The 21,435-nt window shown below is 36.0% G+C and overlaps 2 protein-coding genes across 3 annotated transcripts; one reads left to right on the plus strand and one right to left on the minus strand.

Moving 5' to 3' along the window:
• The first annotated feature begins 271 nt into the window (after positions 1–271).
• On the plus strand, positions 272–9,477 carry MCM2 (minichromosome maintenance (MCM2/3/5) family protein). The gene is made up of 18 exons (XM_020667434.2): positions 272–407; positions 507–712; positions 987–1,165; positions 3,339–3,517; positions 3,678–3,864; positions 4,172–4,391; positions 4,681–4,888; positions 5,043–5,177; positions 5,567–5,758; positions 5,851–6,023; positions 6,278–6,466; positions 7,174–7,290; positions 7,389–7,473; positions 7,571–7,729; positions 7,815–7,940; positions 8,110–8,292; positions 8,397–8,558; positions 9,089–9,477. The coding sequence occupies exons 1-18, from the start codon at positions 318–320 to the stop codon at positions 9,203–9,205; spliced, it is 2,907 nt and encodes a 968-aa protein (XP_020523093.2). The 5' UTR covers positions 272–317; the 3' UTR covers positions 9,206–9,477.
• A 1,733-nt stretch (positions 9,478–11,210) lies between these two features.
• Positions 11,211–19,992, minus strand: RECA2 (recA DNA recombination family protein). Of its 2 annotated transcripts, none has more exons than XM_011625179.3 (8): positions 19,771–19,992; positions 16,709–16,766; positions 15,431–15,648; positions 15,147–15,234; positions 14,812–14,984; positions 14,100–14,246; positions 13,880–14,014; positions 11,211–12,191 (listed from the first exon to the last, which is right to left on the minus strand). In XM_011625179.3, the coding sequence occupies exons 1-8, from the start codon at positions 19,822–19,824 to the stop codon at positions 11,760–11,762; spliced, it is 1,305 nt and encodes a 434-aa protein (XP_011623481.1). In that variant the 5' UTR covers positions 19,825–19,992; the 3' UTR covers positions 11,211–11,759. The 2 variants fall into 2 exon arrangements, with proteins under 2 accessions (XP_011623481.1, XP_011623483.1); XM_011625181.3 differs by lacking the exon at positions 19,771–19,992 and adding an exon at positions 19,203–19,288.
• Between the last annotated feature and the right edge of the window lie 1,443 nt (positions 19,993–21,435).

The raw sequence follows: 21,435 nt of genomic DNA on the forward strand, positions 1-21,435 counted from the left end.
CTACAAGATAAATTGGTGCGAAAATATTTTCATACATATAATCACATGATAAAAGTTTTCCACATGAAAACATTTTTATGTGAAACAAACGCGTTTCTCGCACGTACAAAGCACGTACCTAACCAGCAGTATTAAAGTCAAGGGTAAAATCGTCATACTCTCAGTAACTTAGGGGCGTTATGGTAATCATTTCACATTCCCGCCAAAATCTCCCGCCAGAACTTGCCCTAGCCCCAGCCCATCAATAGAGAAAGGAAACATGCTGCTCACTGAACTCACATCATAATCCCTGAAAAGAAAGCCGAGAAGAAGAGAAAATGGCGAGCCCTAGAAGGAGATCGGGAGCTCAGAATTCCAATGGAGCACGAAGCCCTAACCCTAGTGGAAATGGAAACCCTCGAAGCATGGTAACTACGATCCATTTCTCTGCTGCATGTTTCTTGCAGGGATTTGTGTTTCTGAACTTTTTCCGCCATTTTCCGGTCATTTTATGGCCATATTTTCAGGATTCCGATGACCCATCAACCCCTGCCTCTCCGACCTCTGCTGGATTTAGCACCGACAGGTTGCCACCAAATACAAGCAGGACTTCTCAGTCGCTTTCGGATGAAGCAGCAGTTGATCCTGCGATCATTAGAGATGAAGAAGAGGAAGGGATGGGAGAAGAAGAAGAAGAGGAAGGCGAGGATCTCTACACTGATAATTTTTTTGAGTAAGTGAAATCTTTGCTTCTCTCTCATTCTATCAAATGAATACTATGATTAACTTCTCAAATATTTCGCTTTAATGTTTACATTCCTGGATTTTAGTGTTTTCTGTGAACTTATGGTTTGTGGTTGAAAGGTTTTTATCTGCATTTTTTGCATTCTTTTGTGGAGTTTATTCTCCATTTCTTTTGTGAAATTTTTGTGGAGTCTAATATTTTTGTGTTAAGGAGTCTATTACTTTTGTGATAATTTGTCCACTTATTGTACCTTTCCATGCAGTGATTATCGTCCCATGGAAGAGCAAGATCGATACGAATCAGCTGGATTAGATGATTCCGTGGGGGATGAGAGGGATCTGGATCAAATCATGGAGGACAGAAGAGCAGCAGAAGTTGAGTTAGATGCAAGAGATGGAACCAGATTTGACAGGAAGCTCCCAAGGCTTCTCCATGATCAAGGTAAACAGCGCTATCTCACTGATGCTCCACATGCTCTTCATGGTCATATGAGAGAGCCAATTTTTCCTTTTGCAATCTTTCGGATATCATGTCTCTATGCTTCTATATGGTGAAAGGCTATCGTTTGTGCTGATCTCTTGGCTTAACCTTGTTGGAAACTTAGCTTTCGGTTCCTTGGGTTATTCGTTGCTAACTTAGGCAACCCTGATTCTGTAATGTTTGCTTGGGCCTTCATTGGCTTATGCAGAAAAAGAGACCCATTTATGATTGCTGCTTGCATTCTCTATTGGATATATCAAGATGGTTAAAGTGTATATTCTAGAAATTATATTTGTTTTATTTTAGTTTATTTTTAGTGATGTAGTGAGGTTATATTTGTAATTTTGTGTATTAGGAAGTTATGGAACTACTCGTGGTGAGTAGCTATTGCTGTAAATAGGTAGTTATTGTTGTAGGTGGGTATTTATTGTAGTAAATATTGTTGTAAGAATGTGTTGTGGGAAATTGGGTCACATGTATCAAGTTTGTAATGTTTTTATGTACACTATTTTTCCCATTTTTCATCATTGAATGAATTGTTTTTTCTTCTACCTCATCTTGATTGTTCTTCTTTTATCTCTTTGGCGGTGAGTCTCTAGCTAGTGTGACATTATTACACTAATTGAGAAGCGGATTGTTCCGCTATTGTGGCATCCGTCTTTCTTCACATGGTATTAGAGCCACAAGGGTGGTGGTGATATTGTATTGACTCTTTTGGTGAAGTAGATTGATTGTTTTTTTGAAGGTGGATTCAGGTGTAAGGTCAAATGGTTTTACTATTGAGTTTCAGAACTCAATTCAAGGCGATCTTTCTATTTCTCAATTCTTGTTAAAGATCAAGTATCTTTGTTCAAAGATTTATCCTGGAAGAACCTATTTCACTAATTAAGAAGTGGATTGTTTCGGTATTGTGGTCTTTCTCCACAGGATGTGATAGGATCCTGGACTGTTGTGATCCTTTAGCTTTACGGTGACCAATGTGGAGCCGTAGTTTGTTTTGTTGAGTTATTGTTCTTTTTTATCTTAATTGATTGACTACTTAATGTATATTATCTTGGAAATGTCTGCTCAAGATCTGGAAGTGGGGGCATTTGCATTGTTCTCGTAGCGGAAGTCGTGTAAATTGATTTATGTGAATTGGGGTAGGTGAAATGTTTGAACAGGAAGTCATAGTTTGCAACCAGTAGATATCCATTTAACAATCCTGCTACAAGATATGTAAAATATACCCAAAAAGCCAGCCATTTCAGGGACTTGTTAGAGTCTTCAAACATTGGTATGGATAAATTTTCTTGTGCTTCATTCTGAAACTCCTAGATAGATGAAATGAAAATTCAAGCACTTCACCCATTAAGTAGCTATTTCAAAATCTATATCAGATGAAGAACCACTTTGTGATCCTGATTTTAGGCTGCCTAACTAATTAGAAAAGGGAAAGATGGCCACTAAAAGACGAGATAAAGGATGTAAATATAATTGTCTCCATTGAGTCTTGGGTCACTATCCTTATATCATGTCAAATGGAAATATTTAGACCAGCTGAGATTTTTTTATTTTTTACTTCTATTTTTTTAAATCATTCACGGATATTACACCAATTGATTCTTCACCTCCTCTTCTGGTGACCATCTTTCCATTTTTAGTTGGTTAGGCCGCCTAAAATCCAGACCGAATAGTAGTGCTTGATCTGATTTGGGTGCATAAGCAAAGTCTCACTAGAAACTTAACAGGGCTCTGCATATCACTCTATGAATAAGCTATGATACTACAAATGCAAAGTCCCAACCTTCTTAAACTGAAACGTAATGCTATAGCCTCCCACTATTCCTATAACTACGTTTAAACTGATCTCAATTTAAAATTAGGAGGAAACAGTTCTTATTTCCGTTAATTGAATGTTTGCACTCTGAATGGGTCATCTATTTGATTCCAAATGCATTCTTAACCTGATCATTTTCTTTCTCCGAAAGAATTTTTGACAGTGGTCACGAATTTCCATAGGCATTCTACTTTTCTTAACCCTTGTATTTGTTTGCAGCCTGAAATGATATGCCTTTAGACTCCTGAATTTTTATAGCTCGAGTTTTATGATGAGTGAAACAAAAGGTTCATCCCCCATGAATTTTGGTCGCAGACACCGATGATGACATTGATTACAGGCCGAAAAGGTCTAGAGTTGATTACAGGCGACCCAGAGGAGGAATGAGTTATGAAGATGTCGACGGGGCAACACCAATCTCACCCGGTGGAGGAGGATCACATGGAGGTTACCATGGAGGTGAGCCACCCACTACCGATCAAACAGAAGATGAGGTCAGAATACTACACTTTATTACCGTGGTTTCTTATGCAAACTTTTTACTTCTTTTGCTTCTTATGAAGCTTGATTGCAGTTGCATCTACATTGATGGCTTTTTAATTGGGTTGGCTAAACAATAATATTTTTGATTGGTGTGTTTGTTAATTTTACTAGGATGAAGATGATGATGCAGAGTATGGAATATACCGTGTCCAAGGAACTCTGAGAGAGTGGGTTACAAGAGATGAAGTACGTCGTGTCATTGCAAAGAAATTCAAGGAGTTCTTGCTCACCTATGTAAATCCAAAGAATGGAAATGGGGAGCATGAATACGTTCGCCTGATAAATGAAATGGTTGCAGGTGATAATTTCTTATTCCTGATTCCTCGTACTATGGTATGTATGTGTGAAATGATATCAGATATTTGCACTTTGTGTGCATTTAATGAATTCTCTTTTGTGGAAGCCCCTGAATTGAAGATTTCACAAGCTACATTGCATTTATTTTTCTTGGATATTTATTTTCCAGCCTTTCAAAAAATGAAGTTTGCATTTTCCAGAATTTGTATGATTTGTAAATCAGAGGATTTTTCTTTTCTTTGGATATTCTCAAGAAATTCTTATTTTGGGCATTTTTTTTTTACTGTCGTTTGAAATTTTTTTTACAGCTAATGGGTGTAGTTTGGAGATTGATTATAAACAATTCATATTTGTTCATCCAAATATTGCTATCTGGCTGGCTGATGCACCTCAGCCGGTGCTTGAAGTCATGGAAGAGGTGGCACAAAGTGTGGTTTTGGATCTTCATAAGAACTACAAGAACATCTGTCAGCGGATTTATGTGAGAGTAACCAATTTACCAATTTATGATCAGATAAGAAATATTAGGTAAGGCAAATTTTCTGTTCTTTATTCTTTGTAATGGTGACACGGGAAAGTGTACTTCAATCCAATGGGTTCATCACTAGCCAATAAAGTGATGAGGAGTGGGACCCTTGTTGTGGTCATGTCTTGTTAATGTAAGTGTCATGCTCTCTCCATCACTGTCCATCATTTCATTGGATGGTGACCCCAATGGAGTATGGTTTTGCATAATTCATTGCATGGTACCATTCCTTCCTAGATTCCTATTACATAAATGTAGTTTGCCTTATATGCCTTCTTTCACTGATATCAGGCAGATCCATCTGAACACCATGATTCGCATTGGAGGGGTTGTGACCAGGCGATCTGGGGTTTTCCCTCAATTACAACAAGTGAAATATGATTGTAACAAATGTGGAATGATCCTTGGGCCTTTCTTCCAGAACTCCTATTCAGAAGTTAAAGTGGGTTCCTGCCCTGAATGCCAATCTAAAGGGCCTTTCACTGTCAATATTGAGCAGGTGGGTGTGTTCCTTTTTCTTTCATTTTTTTATTTTTATGAATTTACTTTTGGTAGTTTGGCTAGTGGGTTTGTTAGACATTTCCTTGTGCTTGTGTGAGTAATTGAAATGTAGAGATTTGTTAGTTGATCCAATAGCCGCCTTTATTTGCCAGACAATTTACAGGAACTACCAGAAAATGACCCTCCAGGAAAGTCCAGGAATTGTGCCTGCTGGTCGGCTTCCACGGTGCAAGGAAGTTATTCTATTGAATGACTTGATTGATTGTGCACGCCCTGGAGAAGAAATTGTGAGTTCTATGCAAAGAAACAAAAAAATATACAGTAGCCTAATGTACTGCCAACACCCATAATCCATTGGGATTGTTGCAGTCCAATGAAATGATGTGTGTTGAAAGAAAGAGCATGGGACTCAACATGTTCTTTTCTTATCATTCTGCAATCTCTCCATCAGAGTTTCATTGGATATTGATGCCCCTAGTGGACTCTGTTTTCTATAGTCTATTGGAGTATGGTATAATTTCCCACGTGGAGCATGAAATTTGAATCCTTTTCCTTTTTCCCCATATGATAGTGCTGAACATATTTTTTGAAGTTACAAAATGAATGAAGATAATAATAGTGTGCCACCTGGATTGTTGTTTTGAATTTAATTTATGTATCGTGTGACTTTGTTCAGGAGGTTACAGGCATATATACAAATAACTTTGACTTCTCACTCAATACAAAGAATGGGTTTCCAGTCTTTGCAACAGTAGTTGAAGCAAACTATGTCACAAAAAAGCAGGACCTCTTCTCTGCTTATAAGCTCACTGATGATGATAAGATAGAAATTGAGAGGTTGGCTAAGGACCCACGCATAGGAGAAAGGGTTAGTTGAGATTGGAGTTCTGTCTATTTTTAATTGCGGTGAGCTAATTCTCATCCACTTCTCTACTAATGTCCCCATCTCTGTTCCTACAGATTATCAAGTCTATAGCTCCATCCATTTATGGACATGAAGACATAAAGACTGCAATTGCTCTTGCAATGTTTGGAGGCCAAGAAAAGAATGTGAAAGGAAAGCACCGCCTCAGAGGAGACATAAATGTTCTCCTGCTTGGTGATCCTGGCACAGCCAAATCGCAATTTCTCAAGTAAGCTTATTTCATATGCACAAAATTCTCATTATATTCTACAGAAGTTCAGTTTTAGTTATTTTATTTTATTTTATTTCTTTTGGTCGATTTGTCTTGTTGCTCTTTTTATCTCTCAGCGAATCATCATCAATGATAAAAGAAATCCATAAACAAGTAGGAAAAGAGTTCTTTTGGGTCTAGAACACATGATGTTTGTGCCTTATTCGTTTTTGGCTCGAATCTATGATTTTTGTAATTTACTTTCTCCATAGGTATGTTGAAAAAACGGGGCAAAGGGCTGTTTATACTACTGGTAAAGGAGCTTCAGCTGTTGGGCTTACAGCTGCAGTGCACAAGGATCCTGTCACTAGAGAGTGGACTCTTGAAGGTGGAGCCCTTGTCTTAGCCGATAGAGGTATCTGCTTGATTGATGAGTTTGACAAGATGAATGACCAGGATAGGTATTTAATCTTGGCCTTGGATTTATTTTCTTCTTCATCCTTGATAAACTAAAAGCATAGGTATCGTATTCTCCATTTTCTGACTTTTTGCCATAAGTCTAATTTGTTTTGAAGTAAGAGAAACTCTATAATTTATATTTGTTGGTGTTGTCTAAATATCTTGAGCTTGTCACATCATCTCAAATGGTTATGTATCTGTGCTGTTGGCCTCTTCTTCAAATTGTTCTCTAAATATGACTAGAGTGCCTTAATTAAATTAAATACAAAATTGCACAATTGTTCTCAATATAAAACCTCTGATGGTGAAACTTCTGGCCTACATAGATCTTCTTTTACCCCATAGTTTTTCATGATCTTTTCTGGAATAACCAAAGTGACCAATATGATCAAAATGCCATGGCTGTTTTTTGTGCGACTCTGGTGCAATTGATGTTTGTGTAAAACTTTTGTCCTGCCAGATCTGAAAAGCATGCACAGATGGATGATCTGTAAACTACAACAAATGTACTTGGTCTCTTTTTTCGTGTAATATTTGTGGGGTTGTATGTGAGTGGGGTTGGTCGTGGGGTTTTGGATGTGCTTGGCTTCACGTCACTTTCCACTACTGCGTTTTGGAACTCTACTCTTATTCTTTTCTGTAGCCCCATGCAAGCAAATAATCTTTGTGTATCCAACTTATGGAGTTTCTTCACTAACCATGTCTTTAGGGTGAGTATCCATGAAGCGATGGAACAACAGAGCATTAGTATATCTAAGGCTGGAATTGTGACATCACTACAAGCACGGTGCTCTGTTATTGCAGCAGCTAATCCAATTGGAGGAAGGTTAGTTCAACAAATACCACCAATATTTTGTGATTGCTTTTGCAGGCTTTCCATTATACCTTCTTCCTTGGGTCTTAAGAATAGTGCTTTGTAAACAGATACGACTCATCAAAGACTTTTGTTCAAAATGTGGAGCTGACGGATCCGATCCTGTCTCGATTTGATATCCTTTGTGTTGTTAAGGTTGTTACTTGTTTTATTCACCCCCCAAAAAGTTGAGAATAAGTTTGGGTTCTGAGGTATATGAAAATGCTTCTTATGGTGTCAATATCTGTTACAGGATGTAGTTGATGAAGTTACAGATGAAATGCTTGCCAGATTTGTTGTAGATAGCCATGCCAAGTCTCAACCCAAAGGAACCATTCTGGAAGACCAGCCTAGAAATCCCAACCCAAATGATTCCGTCGAAAAAGATTTTCAGCCCCCAGTGGATCCTGAGGTTCAAAATTCAACAATCTTATTTAGTTCTTTGTTCATTCTTATTTTTCCTTTTCAGATACCTAACAAAGGCATAATTTTATCAGATATTATCTCAAGATATGCTCAGGAAGTACATAACATATGCAAAGTTAAATGTCTTTCCCAAGTTGCATGATTCTGATATGGACAAACTCACACATGTTTATGCTGAATTGCGTCGAGAGTCTTCTGTGAGTTTCTGTGTATTTTTTAGCCTCTCTCTCGCTCTCTCTCTCTAAATTGTTTCTGTTATCACCCCCACTCTCTCACTGGGGCTGCTATGTCGTTCTAGCATAGTATGTGTAATCTTATTTTCCACATTCTCATGCCATTGTTCTAATTTTTGAAATTTACCATCAGCATGGTCAAGGAGTTCCAATTGCAGTAAGGCATATTGAGTCGATGATAAGGACGTCTGAAGCCCATGCTAGAATGCATCTGAGGAGTTATGTATCAGAGGAGGATGTTGATATGGCTATCCGGGTCCTGCTTGACTCGTTTATCTCAACACAAAAGTTTGGTGTTCAAAAGGCTTTGCAGAAGGTTAATTAGCTAATAGTCCCGTCTTTTGAATAATTATTGTATTTCTATGGGTCATGTACTCATTGATTAGGATTTATAAGAGTTATTTCAATTTTTTTTTGTAGAGATTTAAGAAGTATATGACATTCAAGAAGGATTACAATGAACTGCTCCTGCATCTTCTGCGGGGCATTGTGAAAGAGGTGTTGGAATTCCTACAATTCATGTCGAGAACGGGCGGGCTGCCTACACATGTTGAAGTGAAAGTTGAGGATCTCAGGAATAAGGTAAAATTATCTCAGAAATTTGATAATTGGGCATATTATTCCTGTCTTGTGTGTGATTGCTGTCTAAGTAGTATAAACATGCACATGGAATTATGTAATAAACTATCATTGTATGGTTATCTTGACAGTATTCTCAAGATATTTCTTCAAATATAAACAATATATTATTTGAGCAAGGATTATACAATAAGGTTCTTTATCTATGGTACAAAAAATGTCACAATCACTCCTAGCTATCAAATATAGAATTGTGCAGTTGAGGCTTTACTGTTGAGTACTCCATCTTGGAAAATATGTTCTGATTTTATGTGGACCGCCAGCCGATTCACATCCCTCGTCTAGTGGTAATTGTGACCTTTTTGTACCGAAGGTCAATGTATGGTATGCAGCCCCTAATTATAATTTACCAATGTTAATGAAGATTTTGACAACATTTAAGGAAGCATATATCCTATGGCATCAATCCTTATGGAGCATTAACTTTATTTTATAAACTGAGGCCGAATAGTCTTATATATTTTGTTATACAGGCACAAGAATATGAAATATATGATTTGAAGCCCTTCTTCACCAGCAACCAGTTTTCGAGAGCCAATTTTGAGCTGGATGAAGAGCATGGGTTGATTAGGCATCCCGTTGCTGTCTGATATGTCGCTTTTTTTCTTGTATATAGCATGGTTTTCCATGAAGAGTTATTTATGTTTGAGGCAATTAGAAGTTGAGTAATTTAGCTTTTTAGTGGGCACAATGTGCATTCCACTGAACCTATAAACAATGGGAATAGTAAGATCATAGTGCTTAACGCAAGCAGCATTTGCTGCCACTGGCATTCCTGCTAGGAATTAGGATCTTACTACCATAAACATCTGTAACTTCTAACACTGAGGAATTAGGATCTTAATATCATAACCCTTTGGCACTTTGAGTTGGACTGCATGTAGGAGCTCTTGTTTTCTTTTTTCCCCAAAACTTGGTCCGACATTCGAGTTATAATGAAAAAGATGTGGTCTGGTACTAGTAGTACTGGCTCGAGTCTTTTCTATTTTATGCTGGTCTGGATTCACTTGAATGAAAAAAAATGAAGTCTAGTGAGACCTGTTTGGGGTAAAAAAAGTTGGTAAAGGCTGGTTTGGCATTCAAAGTGCCAGACCGACATGATATGGAGTTTGTCCGGTCCTTCAGGTTCAGGGTGGGGCTATTGTGGAAAAAAAAAATTGACAAAAAGGAAACCCTGCATACAATATGAAAAATTGTCATATTTTTTAATTTTGGAAAACTTAAAGACTGGGAGTGGGACCCACCATGATAAACTTATTTTGGTGATGGCTAGGGGAAATGGTTCTTTGTATTGCCCAGGATTACGTATCGGAGAGCCTTTTCCAATCAATATTTTTATAGTTCAGTGAGATTTTCATGCACGATACATGTATATCACCAAGATGCATTTTGGTGGAATATATATATTTTTTAAAAGAAAATGGTTTGATAGGGCAGCCCTTTCAAAATAAGTAAAGCTTCACCTTATAATTCATTGAAAATTATAATTCAAGCATTGAAAAACTTTTACATTGATTATCTTAGCTTGAAGATATTTAGTTGTGAAAAAAAATTAGGATTTTAAGCTCTAAAAATTGTGTATATTGTATTTTATTTTATTTTTGTAAAGCTTAAGCCTTATAGAAACTTATTTGTTTTTTAAAAGTCAATTGTTTTCCGGTTAGGATAGGTCAATTCTTGAGGCACACATCGGTAAAATCAATTTTCATTTTTGTAATTTGTACTCGGGAAGTAAAAATTAGATGGGCCATGAAGGGTACAAATATGAGAGACAGATCAGATGGGCTATGAAGGGTATAAACAAGAGAAACGGATTGGCCGTTGGTATTTGGTAAATGTTCTTGATTTTTTCCAGAGAGATCAACAAAATTATCCTGTGTTTATAAATATATAGAATGGCCTTGACATTGCACACATTATTATCGTATGGAAAAAGTTTGTTTATTTAAGTGTAAAGCTCTAAACAATTAAGTTTGTTTATATAAGTTTAAGGCTCTGAACAATCAAATTAAGACGCATATCAAAAATTTCACTAGAGGTTTTGATGCTCAAATATCCTCAAATTGATCATCTCAACCTCAAGATACATAAACATAAAAATAGATTTCAAGTTTAAAAAATAGTGCGTCTTATAATACAATTTTTGCCGTTAATTTTCCAATGTTCATAAATCTGTATGATCCACTATTTTTGAAGCTTTAAATTTTATAATTAGAAATGAAAATATATTTTAAAGCTATTACAAAGATTTCCAACATTGAAACCATGTTTTCAACACTATTTGGAGATACATTTTAGTTTGATTGTTTAGAGCCTCGACTCTACGAACCGCACCCTTTTAATATTCACATTTCTTCTGCCTATGCTTTCTCTTTTTATAGCTTTACATATGTCACTACGGATTTTTTTCATGAATGAGAACACGTTTTTACCATGTGAATCTCCCTATGTTAGAACTTTAAAAATTATCTGGTGCAACTTACCACATTTATTCAAGGCTTCATTTCTAATTTCAACTAGGCAGCCCATGGCCCGAGCCTAGAACAACGGTCCAAAGGACACCCAGCAATTTTTCAAAAACTGACAAGAACATAGTTTCAATAGTAATGGCCCAAGATTCATAAATGTAACGCAAGTATCATCCTGTCTTTATGCCAAGACCCATGGATGCATGTGTCCATCTTACAAGATCCACTGCCCTCAAACTGCCGTGATCAAATGTCTAAAATATGCCAAAAATATTGAACACTGCAAGCTCACATAAATTATAATTCCATCACCTATACCCATTTGATTAATTAGTGCAGGAAAAAGAGAGACGTTATATCCCCACCCCCCAAACAAAAAGGACATCTTTTCCATCCCCAAACTCCACCAATTAATGGAGGAATACTGAGAAACCCACATTTCTCCAGTAAAACTTCCCTCCATTTCAATTCCAAAGCCCTTCCAGCCTACTCATAATTATCAACTTGCTTACGAGCAAAAGGGCTCCCATTCCGCAGTGTAAATCTTTCAACCCCATCTCCACAATTTCTCTACTTTTTCTCGGAAAACTTGTTAAGTCAGTTTTAAGCTCTTTGGAAAATCCATCACCTTACCATTTTTGAGCAATTACAACATGGATAACCAATATTTTCAGTTTCAGGCCTCTACAGCTGCACTGATCGATTCCTCCTCAGTTCCATCTGAGGAAGCTACTCTTTCTTCGGGTTTGCAGCCCATATCATGTGGCCAACTTTCAGCAGGGGACACACCCTCTTGTGAAGTGGGCTCCTCACTCTCTTCATCATGTTCATGCTGCAACAATTTTTCTTTCAGCTTAGTGCAGAGGTCTTCGCTAACATCCAAGTTTTCTCTAAGATAAGTTTTTATGGCGTCTTTTCCATGAAAAGTTTGGCCATTTAGGCGGAAGAAGCTTCCTGCTTTGGTGATGAAGCGATGCTTACAACCCAAATCCAATATCTCGGCATCTCGAGAGATCCCTTTGCCAAATTCGAGCTCAAACTCTGCGGTCTTGAATGGTGGTGCGTGCTTGTTTTTCACCACTTTTACAAGCACTTGGCTTCCTATAATCTGCCAAAGAACCAAGCAAAGCATCACAAATTAGTACCACCAAACTCTTAAATCGTGACTAAATATCTCCTTTAAAGAAAAAAAATCTCTCTATTTGAGATTGTAATTTTCAAAAGACAGTCTTACCTTCAACTTTCATAAGATCTTGAAAAGTCCATCCATGGTGCCTTTTTTTTTTGTGTAGATAGATAAGAGTTTTCTTATGATAGCTTTGAAAGATACTCCAGAATGTAAACAAGATTTTAATTTTCCATAGCAATTCCATAAAAGAGTTAAATTCTAACATCTCTACAGAAATTTTTGTGAACAAAATTTGCAATCATGCTCAAAGAAAAGTGTACGTGATATTCAATAAAAAGATTTGAGAATTAGACTCAATTAATGGGAAAGGCAGCATAGAATCCCTGCAATATCTCTTAGCAAAATTTCAACCACCCATTCCTGCCAAGGAGTTGCCAAAGGAGTTACTGGCAAAATTGGGCATGAAAACCGCCAATGTTGAATGAGTCCACAATCATTTTCTATTCAATCAGGAAATCCTCTACTTCAACAAGTTCATCATCTCTAACAAGGGCTCATGCATCCTAATATGTCCTTCCATCACAGGCCGCCTCATTGTCAGGCCTCTAAATATTATACTCTTTCTTTACCTCCAATAGCTCCCAAAAACAGCCAAGATACACCTTCACAAGAAACGGTCCTCCTCTAAAAGGGACCCAAAGTCCATAATACCATAAACTAATGATAACAAATGGAAGTTTAAAACGTAAACTACTAGACCATCACTTCTGCAGTTCCAAACATAACTTACTCCCCTTTTGGTACCCAACTAACAGAAGCCAACCACCTAAAGGTTCCCACATTAAAGGAGAGTGAAGTTTCCATATTACATACTCCCAAAAAAATATGACACCTAGAACCACAGATGATGCAAATTTCCATATTACACCAAACAAAAAAGAAACTCTAAACGGTAAAGCATAGTGAACTCTTCCATATTACATGCATCCAATTAAATTTTAAACCTTGCACCAAATATGGCTTTCTATGACTTAGCTGAGAATACTTCACTTTACTCTGAGATCCATCCTCATTTTCTTCAACCCCCTAGTGGTGATGAAGGCTCCCTCTATCAGTGCAAAACATTTCCAACTCCTGCCTTAATAGAACTGAAACCTTATTCAGAACATGAAAACAAACGAAGAACTTCCCTTGGCCTAATGGTTTGGGAGTATTCATGACCCATGATCGAAATTTGAAATCCAGTAGAAACATTCAAAAAGAAAACGAACTTGAATACAACAAGGACCAGGTATAGTCTATCAGAAATGATAAACTAATTTGAAGTTGCCAAACAAGATACAATATCTACACAAAAACCAAGTTGTTGAGTGTATGTGACACCAAGTGTTGATTGCCATGAAATGTACTCAAGAAGCTACAAAAGAAAGATTGAATAGTAATTTAAAGATGCTAATATGAAGGAAAAGACAAAAAGAAGAAGAGTAATTCAGATATAAACACTCCATAACTGAGAGCAGTCATCTACAACATTCCATTCTACAGCTAGACAAATTCTGCGACCATTAAATGACGACACCATGACACAATGATACATATCAGCAACATGATGTGCAATCAATTACTAATCAACAAAAAATAAACGGCACACAAGGTTTGAGCATGACCTCTTCTCCCTTTTTAATAAAGCCGATTCTTTTAATATTTAGGCGGACAGATGCATAGAACTTCAAGGCATTACCCCCTGAAGTAACTTCAGTAGGTCCTCCAAATCCGCCAAATGTGCTCAACTTTGCACGAACCTAAATAGCACATAGGGTAAGCCAAGATACTCAATTAGATGTTTATGACAAAATTGCTCATGAGCAAGATAACTATGATTTTTACCTGATTTATAAATATCAATATAGTCTGGGAGCGAGACAAGGAATGGCTCAACTTTCGAAGGGCCTGGCTCATCAATCTGGCCTGCACTGCCATATGCGCATCGCCCATTTCGCCTTCTAGTTCACTTTTGGGGACAAGAGCAGCAACCTGCATTCAGAAGTGGTCATTAACAAAGTCAAAGTTTCCATATCGCACAAGTATCTGATTCTTTCAGAAGTTTTGGTTAATCAAGATATCTAAATAAATCAACAAGGGTATTTTATCTGATAAGCTTTCAAATTCAACAAGGGTACATTGAAACGCACTTTGCTGCATGGGAACAACGGGAAAGGATATAATGAGAGAATACAAAATGGTTCAAATATTATAATTATCTATTAAATCCACGACAAACAAACATACCCCACAAATTTTAAAACTATTGTTTAATGTAGCGTAATTTTCGTGGTACAATTTCAGCATACAAAATTTCCAGCTCTTTTCCCCTCTTATTCATTAGCCAATTTTCAAATCCAATACCAAAGTACACTGTAGCATTGATAGTAACCACTACGCTAAAATGACCAAGCCAAGTGATATACAAGTCCATCAGATGCGTCAGAAAAAAGATTTCTGAGTCCGATTGTACTTTCTATTGGTATAAATGCAAAATAGGAAGTCACGTAACAAAGAAGACATGATGAAGCGATGAAAATCTCTAGATAATACTTACACTATCAACTACAACAACATCAACAGAACCACTTCTGATAAGAGTATCCACAAGACTGAGAGCCTGCTCACCACAGTCTGGCTGTGAAAGCAACAAATTCTCAGTTTTTACGCCAATAGATTCTGCAAGAGCCGGATCAAGAGCGTGTTCTGCATCTACAAAGACACAATAGGCTGCACAATGGAAATAAGGGTAGTAGAGTGAGTAGAATAAATGACAATTCTCAACCCAAACGGTTTTATGTAGACATAAATCGATCGAAAAATATCCTTACTACAAACAGATTTTCTAGAAACATATTATGCAATGCACACAAACAAAAAAGGCCACATTACCTCCATATTTTTGTGCTTCAGCAATTACATGAAGAGCAAGAGTTGTCTTTCCTGATGCCTCTGGACCATATATTTCTACAACTCGGCCCTGCATGATACCTAGATAAGTTAGTTTCCTATAAATTCCAATCTAATGTAAGGGAAATAAATTATATAGAGGACTTCCCATAAATTCCAATCTAATGTAAGGGAAATAAATTATATAGAGGACCACAATAACTAGGACTGTATTCTAGAAAAATATAAGGAACTATGCATCAACTTCATGTCAACCCCATTGCTACCTTTGGAAGTCCACCAATTCCCAATGCCAAGTCCAGAGAAAATGATCCAGTAGACACCACAGGTACATATCTAGGACCAGTACAACGACCAAGCCACATGATTGCCTCGTTTCCAAATGAGGATGTTATTTGATCCAATGCTGCTTTTAAAGCAACTTCTTTATCCGACAACTTATCTTCACTAGAATCACTACCATCAGATTTAGATTTCTTTTTCCCTTCAACAAAAAAAGGTGAACAGTTTTATTTGTTCATGCTCAAACACATGTCAATAAGACATAGCCCTTCGAAAGGAAAATAATAACATGAAAATGCTCATATAAAAAAAGCGGCTCAAATTTTATGAAGCAACATCAGTATATGCGTGTTTGTGTAGGAAGCAATAATTATCAATTTCTGAAATAGAAAAAGTGTTTCATCCAGAAGTTAATGGAGTAAAATACACCAAATGCTCAAGCAAGAAAGATGTTTGACAATAAAGATAAACTACTCCTCAGGATTGCCTTTGATTGCCATGGAAGCATTGATTAGGGAAGCAAGACACCCACCTAGGTCAACTTCCCTGTAACTAAGGTTCTCTATAGCTTGATTTAATAAATGCATGCATTTAGTCTTGTTCTGTCTTCATTAACAGCTTTTCAGTTCACAGCAACTGCAAATTTACAATAAAGGGGGAAAAAAGGTGTAATACTGGAGACCAAAATCTGCAACAACGCATAATCCACAAATTCGGTTTGGTAGTTATCAAAAAGATAACAATGCAAAGTTACAGGGAAGCTTGATCAAATGCAAAAACATCTACAATTGGCTGCTCCATTTTTCTTGGTAATTCTCTTACTTCTCAGAAAAAGAATAAGATGGCATTCTAAACAACTACAAAGAACATGAGAGAGGATTGCTCATGCTTTTTTGACATATCATGGGATTTGGTTTTCATATTCTACCATATCCATGGAGACATGACTAGTGATATCTACATTGTTTTGATTCCTGTACATGACAGGGATAAATGTTTGTTTTCATTTCATTTGAGAGAGGATTACTAGCCCCATGTATGTGTATACATTATACATATGTGCTAGTATGTTCACATCCTACATTTTAGAGCACATCTCTAAATGCATGTGTACAAGCTTTGTATGCACATATGTACCAACATTTATGGATATGGTATCAAGAAGAAAAATAACACTCCATATCAAGCAAAGCTGTTGAAGATAAAGAGCAGTGGAATGTAACAAAAGCAAATTAGAAAATAAGTCGGTAGATATAACTCACCTTTTGCAGCAAAGTTGCGAAGTTGAAATGTACCACCCACAATTCCCCTCACAGAAGCCTACCATGTGCACAAATTGTAGGGATTAAATATATCAGTAATGACAACTCACTCAAGGATCAAGGCATTTGGCTTCTTTTTATGTATTTGGGAAATATCTCAAAATACTACTACCCGCAATTCCCCTCATAGAAGCCTACCATGTGCACAAATTGTAGGAATTAAATATATCAGTATTAACAACTCACTAAAGGATCAAGGCAATGGTTTCTTTTTATTTATTTGGAAATGTCTCAAAATATCCATTAGAGATGCAACTATTTAGCATTTTACACTTTTGGTACTCTTCCAACTCATCATGTGCTTTTCATGGGTATTTTCAAATTGAAATCAGACAATACAGGTACAATGTTAAATAATTCATCTCACAAGGCTATTTAGGCACATAGAATTAGTTGAGAATCAAGAGATTGATCCTGCTAGAGTTTATCAACATATTGAATTAGGTTTTTCCTTTACATATGGGTTTGCATTGGTTTTAACAAAATAGAAGGGGCTTAGCATAAAGTCTTCATAGAGCAAAGTTGCGTGATGAAAAAGCATCTCCAATTCATGAGTTAGGTCTCATGGCATTTCTTTTTTGGGTAGTCCAGTGGGGAAGGATCCCCTAATTGTGGCATTTCTCTGTTCCTATAGTTAAATAATGTTACTCAGCCGGAATGCTGCTCCGGACTGCCGATTCTGTCGAACTGGACCAGTTTTTCAGATGGGCGATCTGGGTCACTGATCCATTTCTTTAAACCTCGATCCTATCTATAGAAAAAATGAAATCAAATTCCATTTGATTTTATTATTTAACTTTAGGAACAAAGACATAATAAAAGACAAAACTAATGTGTGAGTATTTTTTTGTATTCAAATGGAGAAGAAACAAGTGGGTGGTTTAGTGACATTATTTTTTCTCTACTCGAGTCTCAAACCATTACTTCATTGGTCAGCAATGAAAATAACTCCAAAATAATTAGGATCCCCTAATTGTGGCATTTCTCTGTTCCTCTAGTTAAATAATGTCACTCGCCCGGAATGCTGCTCCGGACTGCCGATTCTGTCGAACCAGACCAGTTTTTCAGATGGGTGATCTGGGTCACTGATCCAGTTCTTTAAACCTCGGTCCTATCTATAGAAAAAATGAAATCGAATTCCATTTGATTTTATTATTTAACTTTAGGAACAAAGACATAATAAAAGGCAAAACTAATATGTGAGTATTTTTCTGTATTCAAATGGAGAAGAAAGAAGTGGGTGGTTTAGTGACATTATTTTTTTCTACTCGAGTCTCAAACCATTACTTTATTGGTCAGCAATGAAAATAACTCCAAAATAATTAGGATCCCCTAATTGTGGCATTTCTCTGTTCCTATAGTTAAATAATGTCACTTGGCCGGAATGCTGTTCCAGACTGCCGATTCCGTCGAACCGGACCAGTTTTTCAGATGGGCGATATGGGTCACTGATCCATTTCTTTAAACCTCGGTCCTACCTATAGAAAAAATGAAATCGAATTCCATTTGATTTTATTATTTAACTTTAGGAACAAAGACATTATAAAAGACAAAACTAACATGTGAGTATTTTATTGTATTCAAATGGAGAAATAACTCCAAGAAACAAGTGGGTGGTTTAGTGACATTATTTTTTTTCTACTCGAGTCTCAAACCATTACTTCATTGGTCAGCAATGAAAATAACTCCAAAATAAGCAATTGCCATCCAATTAGAAGCATATTTCCCAGTGTTATGAGACTGGCAGAGTCCGAGTACTCGGCCCTAAGTTGTATGTACAACTCAGGATACATAAAAAAAATTTAAAAAAAAATCCAAAAGTTGTGAAAAAATATGGGAATGTTGTATAAATTTTTTGTATACGATTTGGGAGTGTTTTTGGCAAAGATTTCCCATAATCCCTATGTTACATTTTCCTTCTTTTTGGGTTTTATTAAAATATCCCAAATTAAAAATCAATTTCTTAAAAACCATTTTTTATACTTTTTTAAGCTTATTTGGATTTTTTAAGATTGGTTTTGTTTTACTTTATTTTTACTACCTTTATTTTATTCTCTTCATATTTTCTATTTAAAAAAAAATCCGGGACTTTTGGCCTTGGGTCAGTCCATCCAGACTTGCCCCAGTAACTCACCTCGGCTACGGGCCGAGTACCTGGCCTGAGGCAAGTTCCTAACATTGGTGTACCCTAAGTGAAAGAAGTGACAAAAGGCCAGTTGGTTTATCCAGTTATCCTTTTGTTGCACCTAAGGTGGAGAGATCAAAGGCCCAGAAGAGCAGGTAATAGTAATTCATAAGTAGCAAACTAGGCATTATTCCGACAACTCAAGATGGTAGAGAAAAGAGTTTCCGTAACATAGACATAAAATTGACAGAATTTAGGTTTACTTGACATCAAGGAGCGCAAGTTCTCATCTTAGTAGCATTTACTTACTCACTGAGATTGTAACCTCAAACTCATAATAGAGTTCAACTGGGACCAGAATACAGTTCAATAATACACAGTATGCACGCAGTTTCCTGCAAGACATGCATTTCCTCATAATTCATAAGCAGGAAAACTAAGCATTTATCCGACAACTCAAGATGGTAGAGAAAAGAGTTCTCTAACATAGACATAAAATTGACAGAAATCTAGGTTTACTTGACATGAAGGAGCACAAGTTCTCATTTTAGTAGCACGTACTTACTCACTGAGATTGTAAGCTCAAACTCATAATACACTTCAACTGAAACCTGAATACAGTTCAATAATAACCACTATACACACAGTTTCCTACAAAACATGCATTCCCTCCATAGTTTTATCACTCTAGTATCATAAAAGGAGTTTCTCAACCTAAAACAGGTGACGACTCTGATCACTTGAAAGAGTGTCTCTATCTAAAACAGAGGACACTAGAATGCATAACACTGGTATCCGGATAATATTGATATACACTACTCTTATTTATGATTTCAAACAGGGAAAGAAGAGGAAGAAGAAGAAGGAAAAAAAATACCTCGTGTGAGAACAGAGAGTACTTGTACCAAGCGTTTCTTAGAAGCCTGGCCATGGCTCCTCTCTGAAAATCGATACCAGAAACCCAATAAAGTTGTTTGAACGGATTCTACATTTTCTCCATTATTTTTGGTGGCATTTTCTGAAAGGTTTTCTCAGGGTTTTGCAGAGGCGCTTGTTCAGTTTTTAGGGTTTTCATTTTCCCTCCATTTGAGCTTTGCCCTTCTTCATGGTCGAAAAGGGAGGGTTTTGTCACTAGGGTTTCGGTCCTTGTCACTCAACGGGGAGTAGTATATCTACCCTCGGTATTCTCTAGATTTCTCACAAATGGCCTCACCTCTAAAATCCTTTTAAAAATGTTGTTTTGATTTTGAAAAAATATTTAATTGATCAAACTTGACATCAATATATTTAGATATAGAGAAAAAAAAAAATTAAATATGAAAAATAATGTATCTCGTAACACATTGTCTGGAATATCTATTTTTTGGATTTTCATATGTCTATAGATTTGTTTGATTTGAACTTAGGTTTACAGATTTTACAATTGAAATAAAATTAGATTCTCACACTATCTTAATAAATATTTACACCAAAATTGCATCTTATGATAAAGTTTGGAAGCGCACTTTAATTTGATTGTTTAAAATTGTAACCTTATACAAATCACACCCATAATAAAAGTTTAGTGTAGTTTTCGATACCTACCACTAAACTACCCTAAAAGAAATAATGAACTGAAAAGTAAAATGCATATCCACATCCTACCATAAGACGTAGTTTCAGTGTAGAAAATATCTAAGATTTCCAAAAAATTATTTGAACTATTAATTATGAATTTTAAAACTCCAAAATTGGTGTAGATGAAGTAAATCTATAAGTTTTCTAAAATATCAAAAATATATCTAAATAATATTTTACATGATGTATTAGTTTTAGAACTTGAGATCTATTTTATTTTCATACCCATACATCCCGAGATTGAAATGATCAACTATAAGGTTTTTTAAAAGGTTTATATAATTTTTTCTATTAAAAAAAGACTCAAATTAATATAAAAGTGATATAAGAAATATACTCAAAATTCATTCATTTAATGGGAATTTCTTAGCTTTAGATTTTACATAAAACTATTATGGTCCTAACCAAAATTAAAATCGATGTAACACAGGCGTGTTTAAAATTTTTGGCATGCGGTGACACATCAAGGAAGCAATGCTTTTGTTTGATACTTTATAAATCAGAGCATTTCTTATTAAAATTACCTTCTTGAAATATCACTATAAGATTTATTTAATTTTATACAAAATTTTACATTTCTATTATCTAAATTAAATATGAAATTGTATTTGAAACCCTAATTTTGACGTTGACATTTTTAACGTATTAGGGTCGTTTGGCAACCAAATTTGCTTGCCAGATACGAAAATTCTAAGAAATTGGCACTTTTCAGTTTGGTAATGGGAAATGCTATAGTAACATGACGACCACATTTATAAAAAATGAGAAATCTAGACTTTCATCACCCCCATGGAAGAGTCAATTGCTTGAAAAAATACGGATTTTTCAGTTTTGGATTATTTTGTTATTTTAAAAAATTTGTAAAAATCTTTATATATATATATATATATATATATATATATATATATATATATATATATATATT

Source organism: Amborella trichopoda, chromosome 6, assembly GCF_054954075.1.
Source record: "Amborella trichopoda isolate Santa Cruz 75 chromosome 6, AtrichopodaSantaCruz75HAP2 v2.0, whole genome shotgun sequence".
Classification (NCBI taxonomy): domain Eukaryota; kingdom Viridiplantae; phylum Streptophyta; class Magnoliopsida; order Amborellales; family Amborellaceae; genus Amborella; species Amborella trichopoda.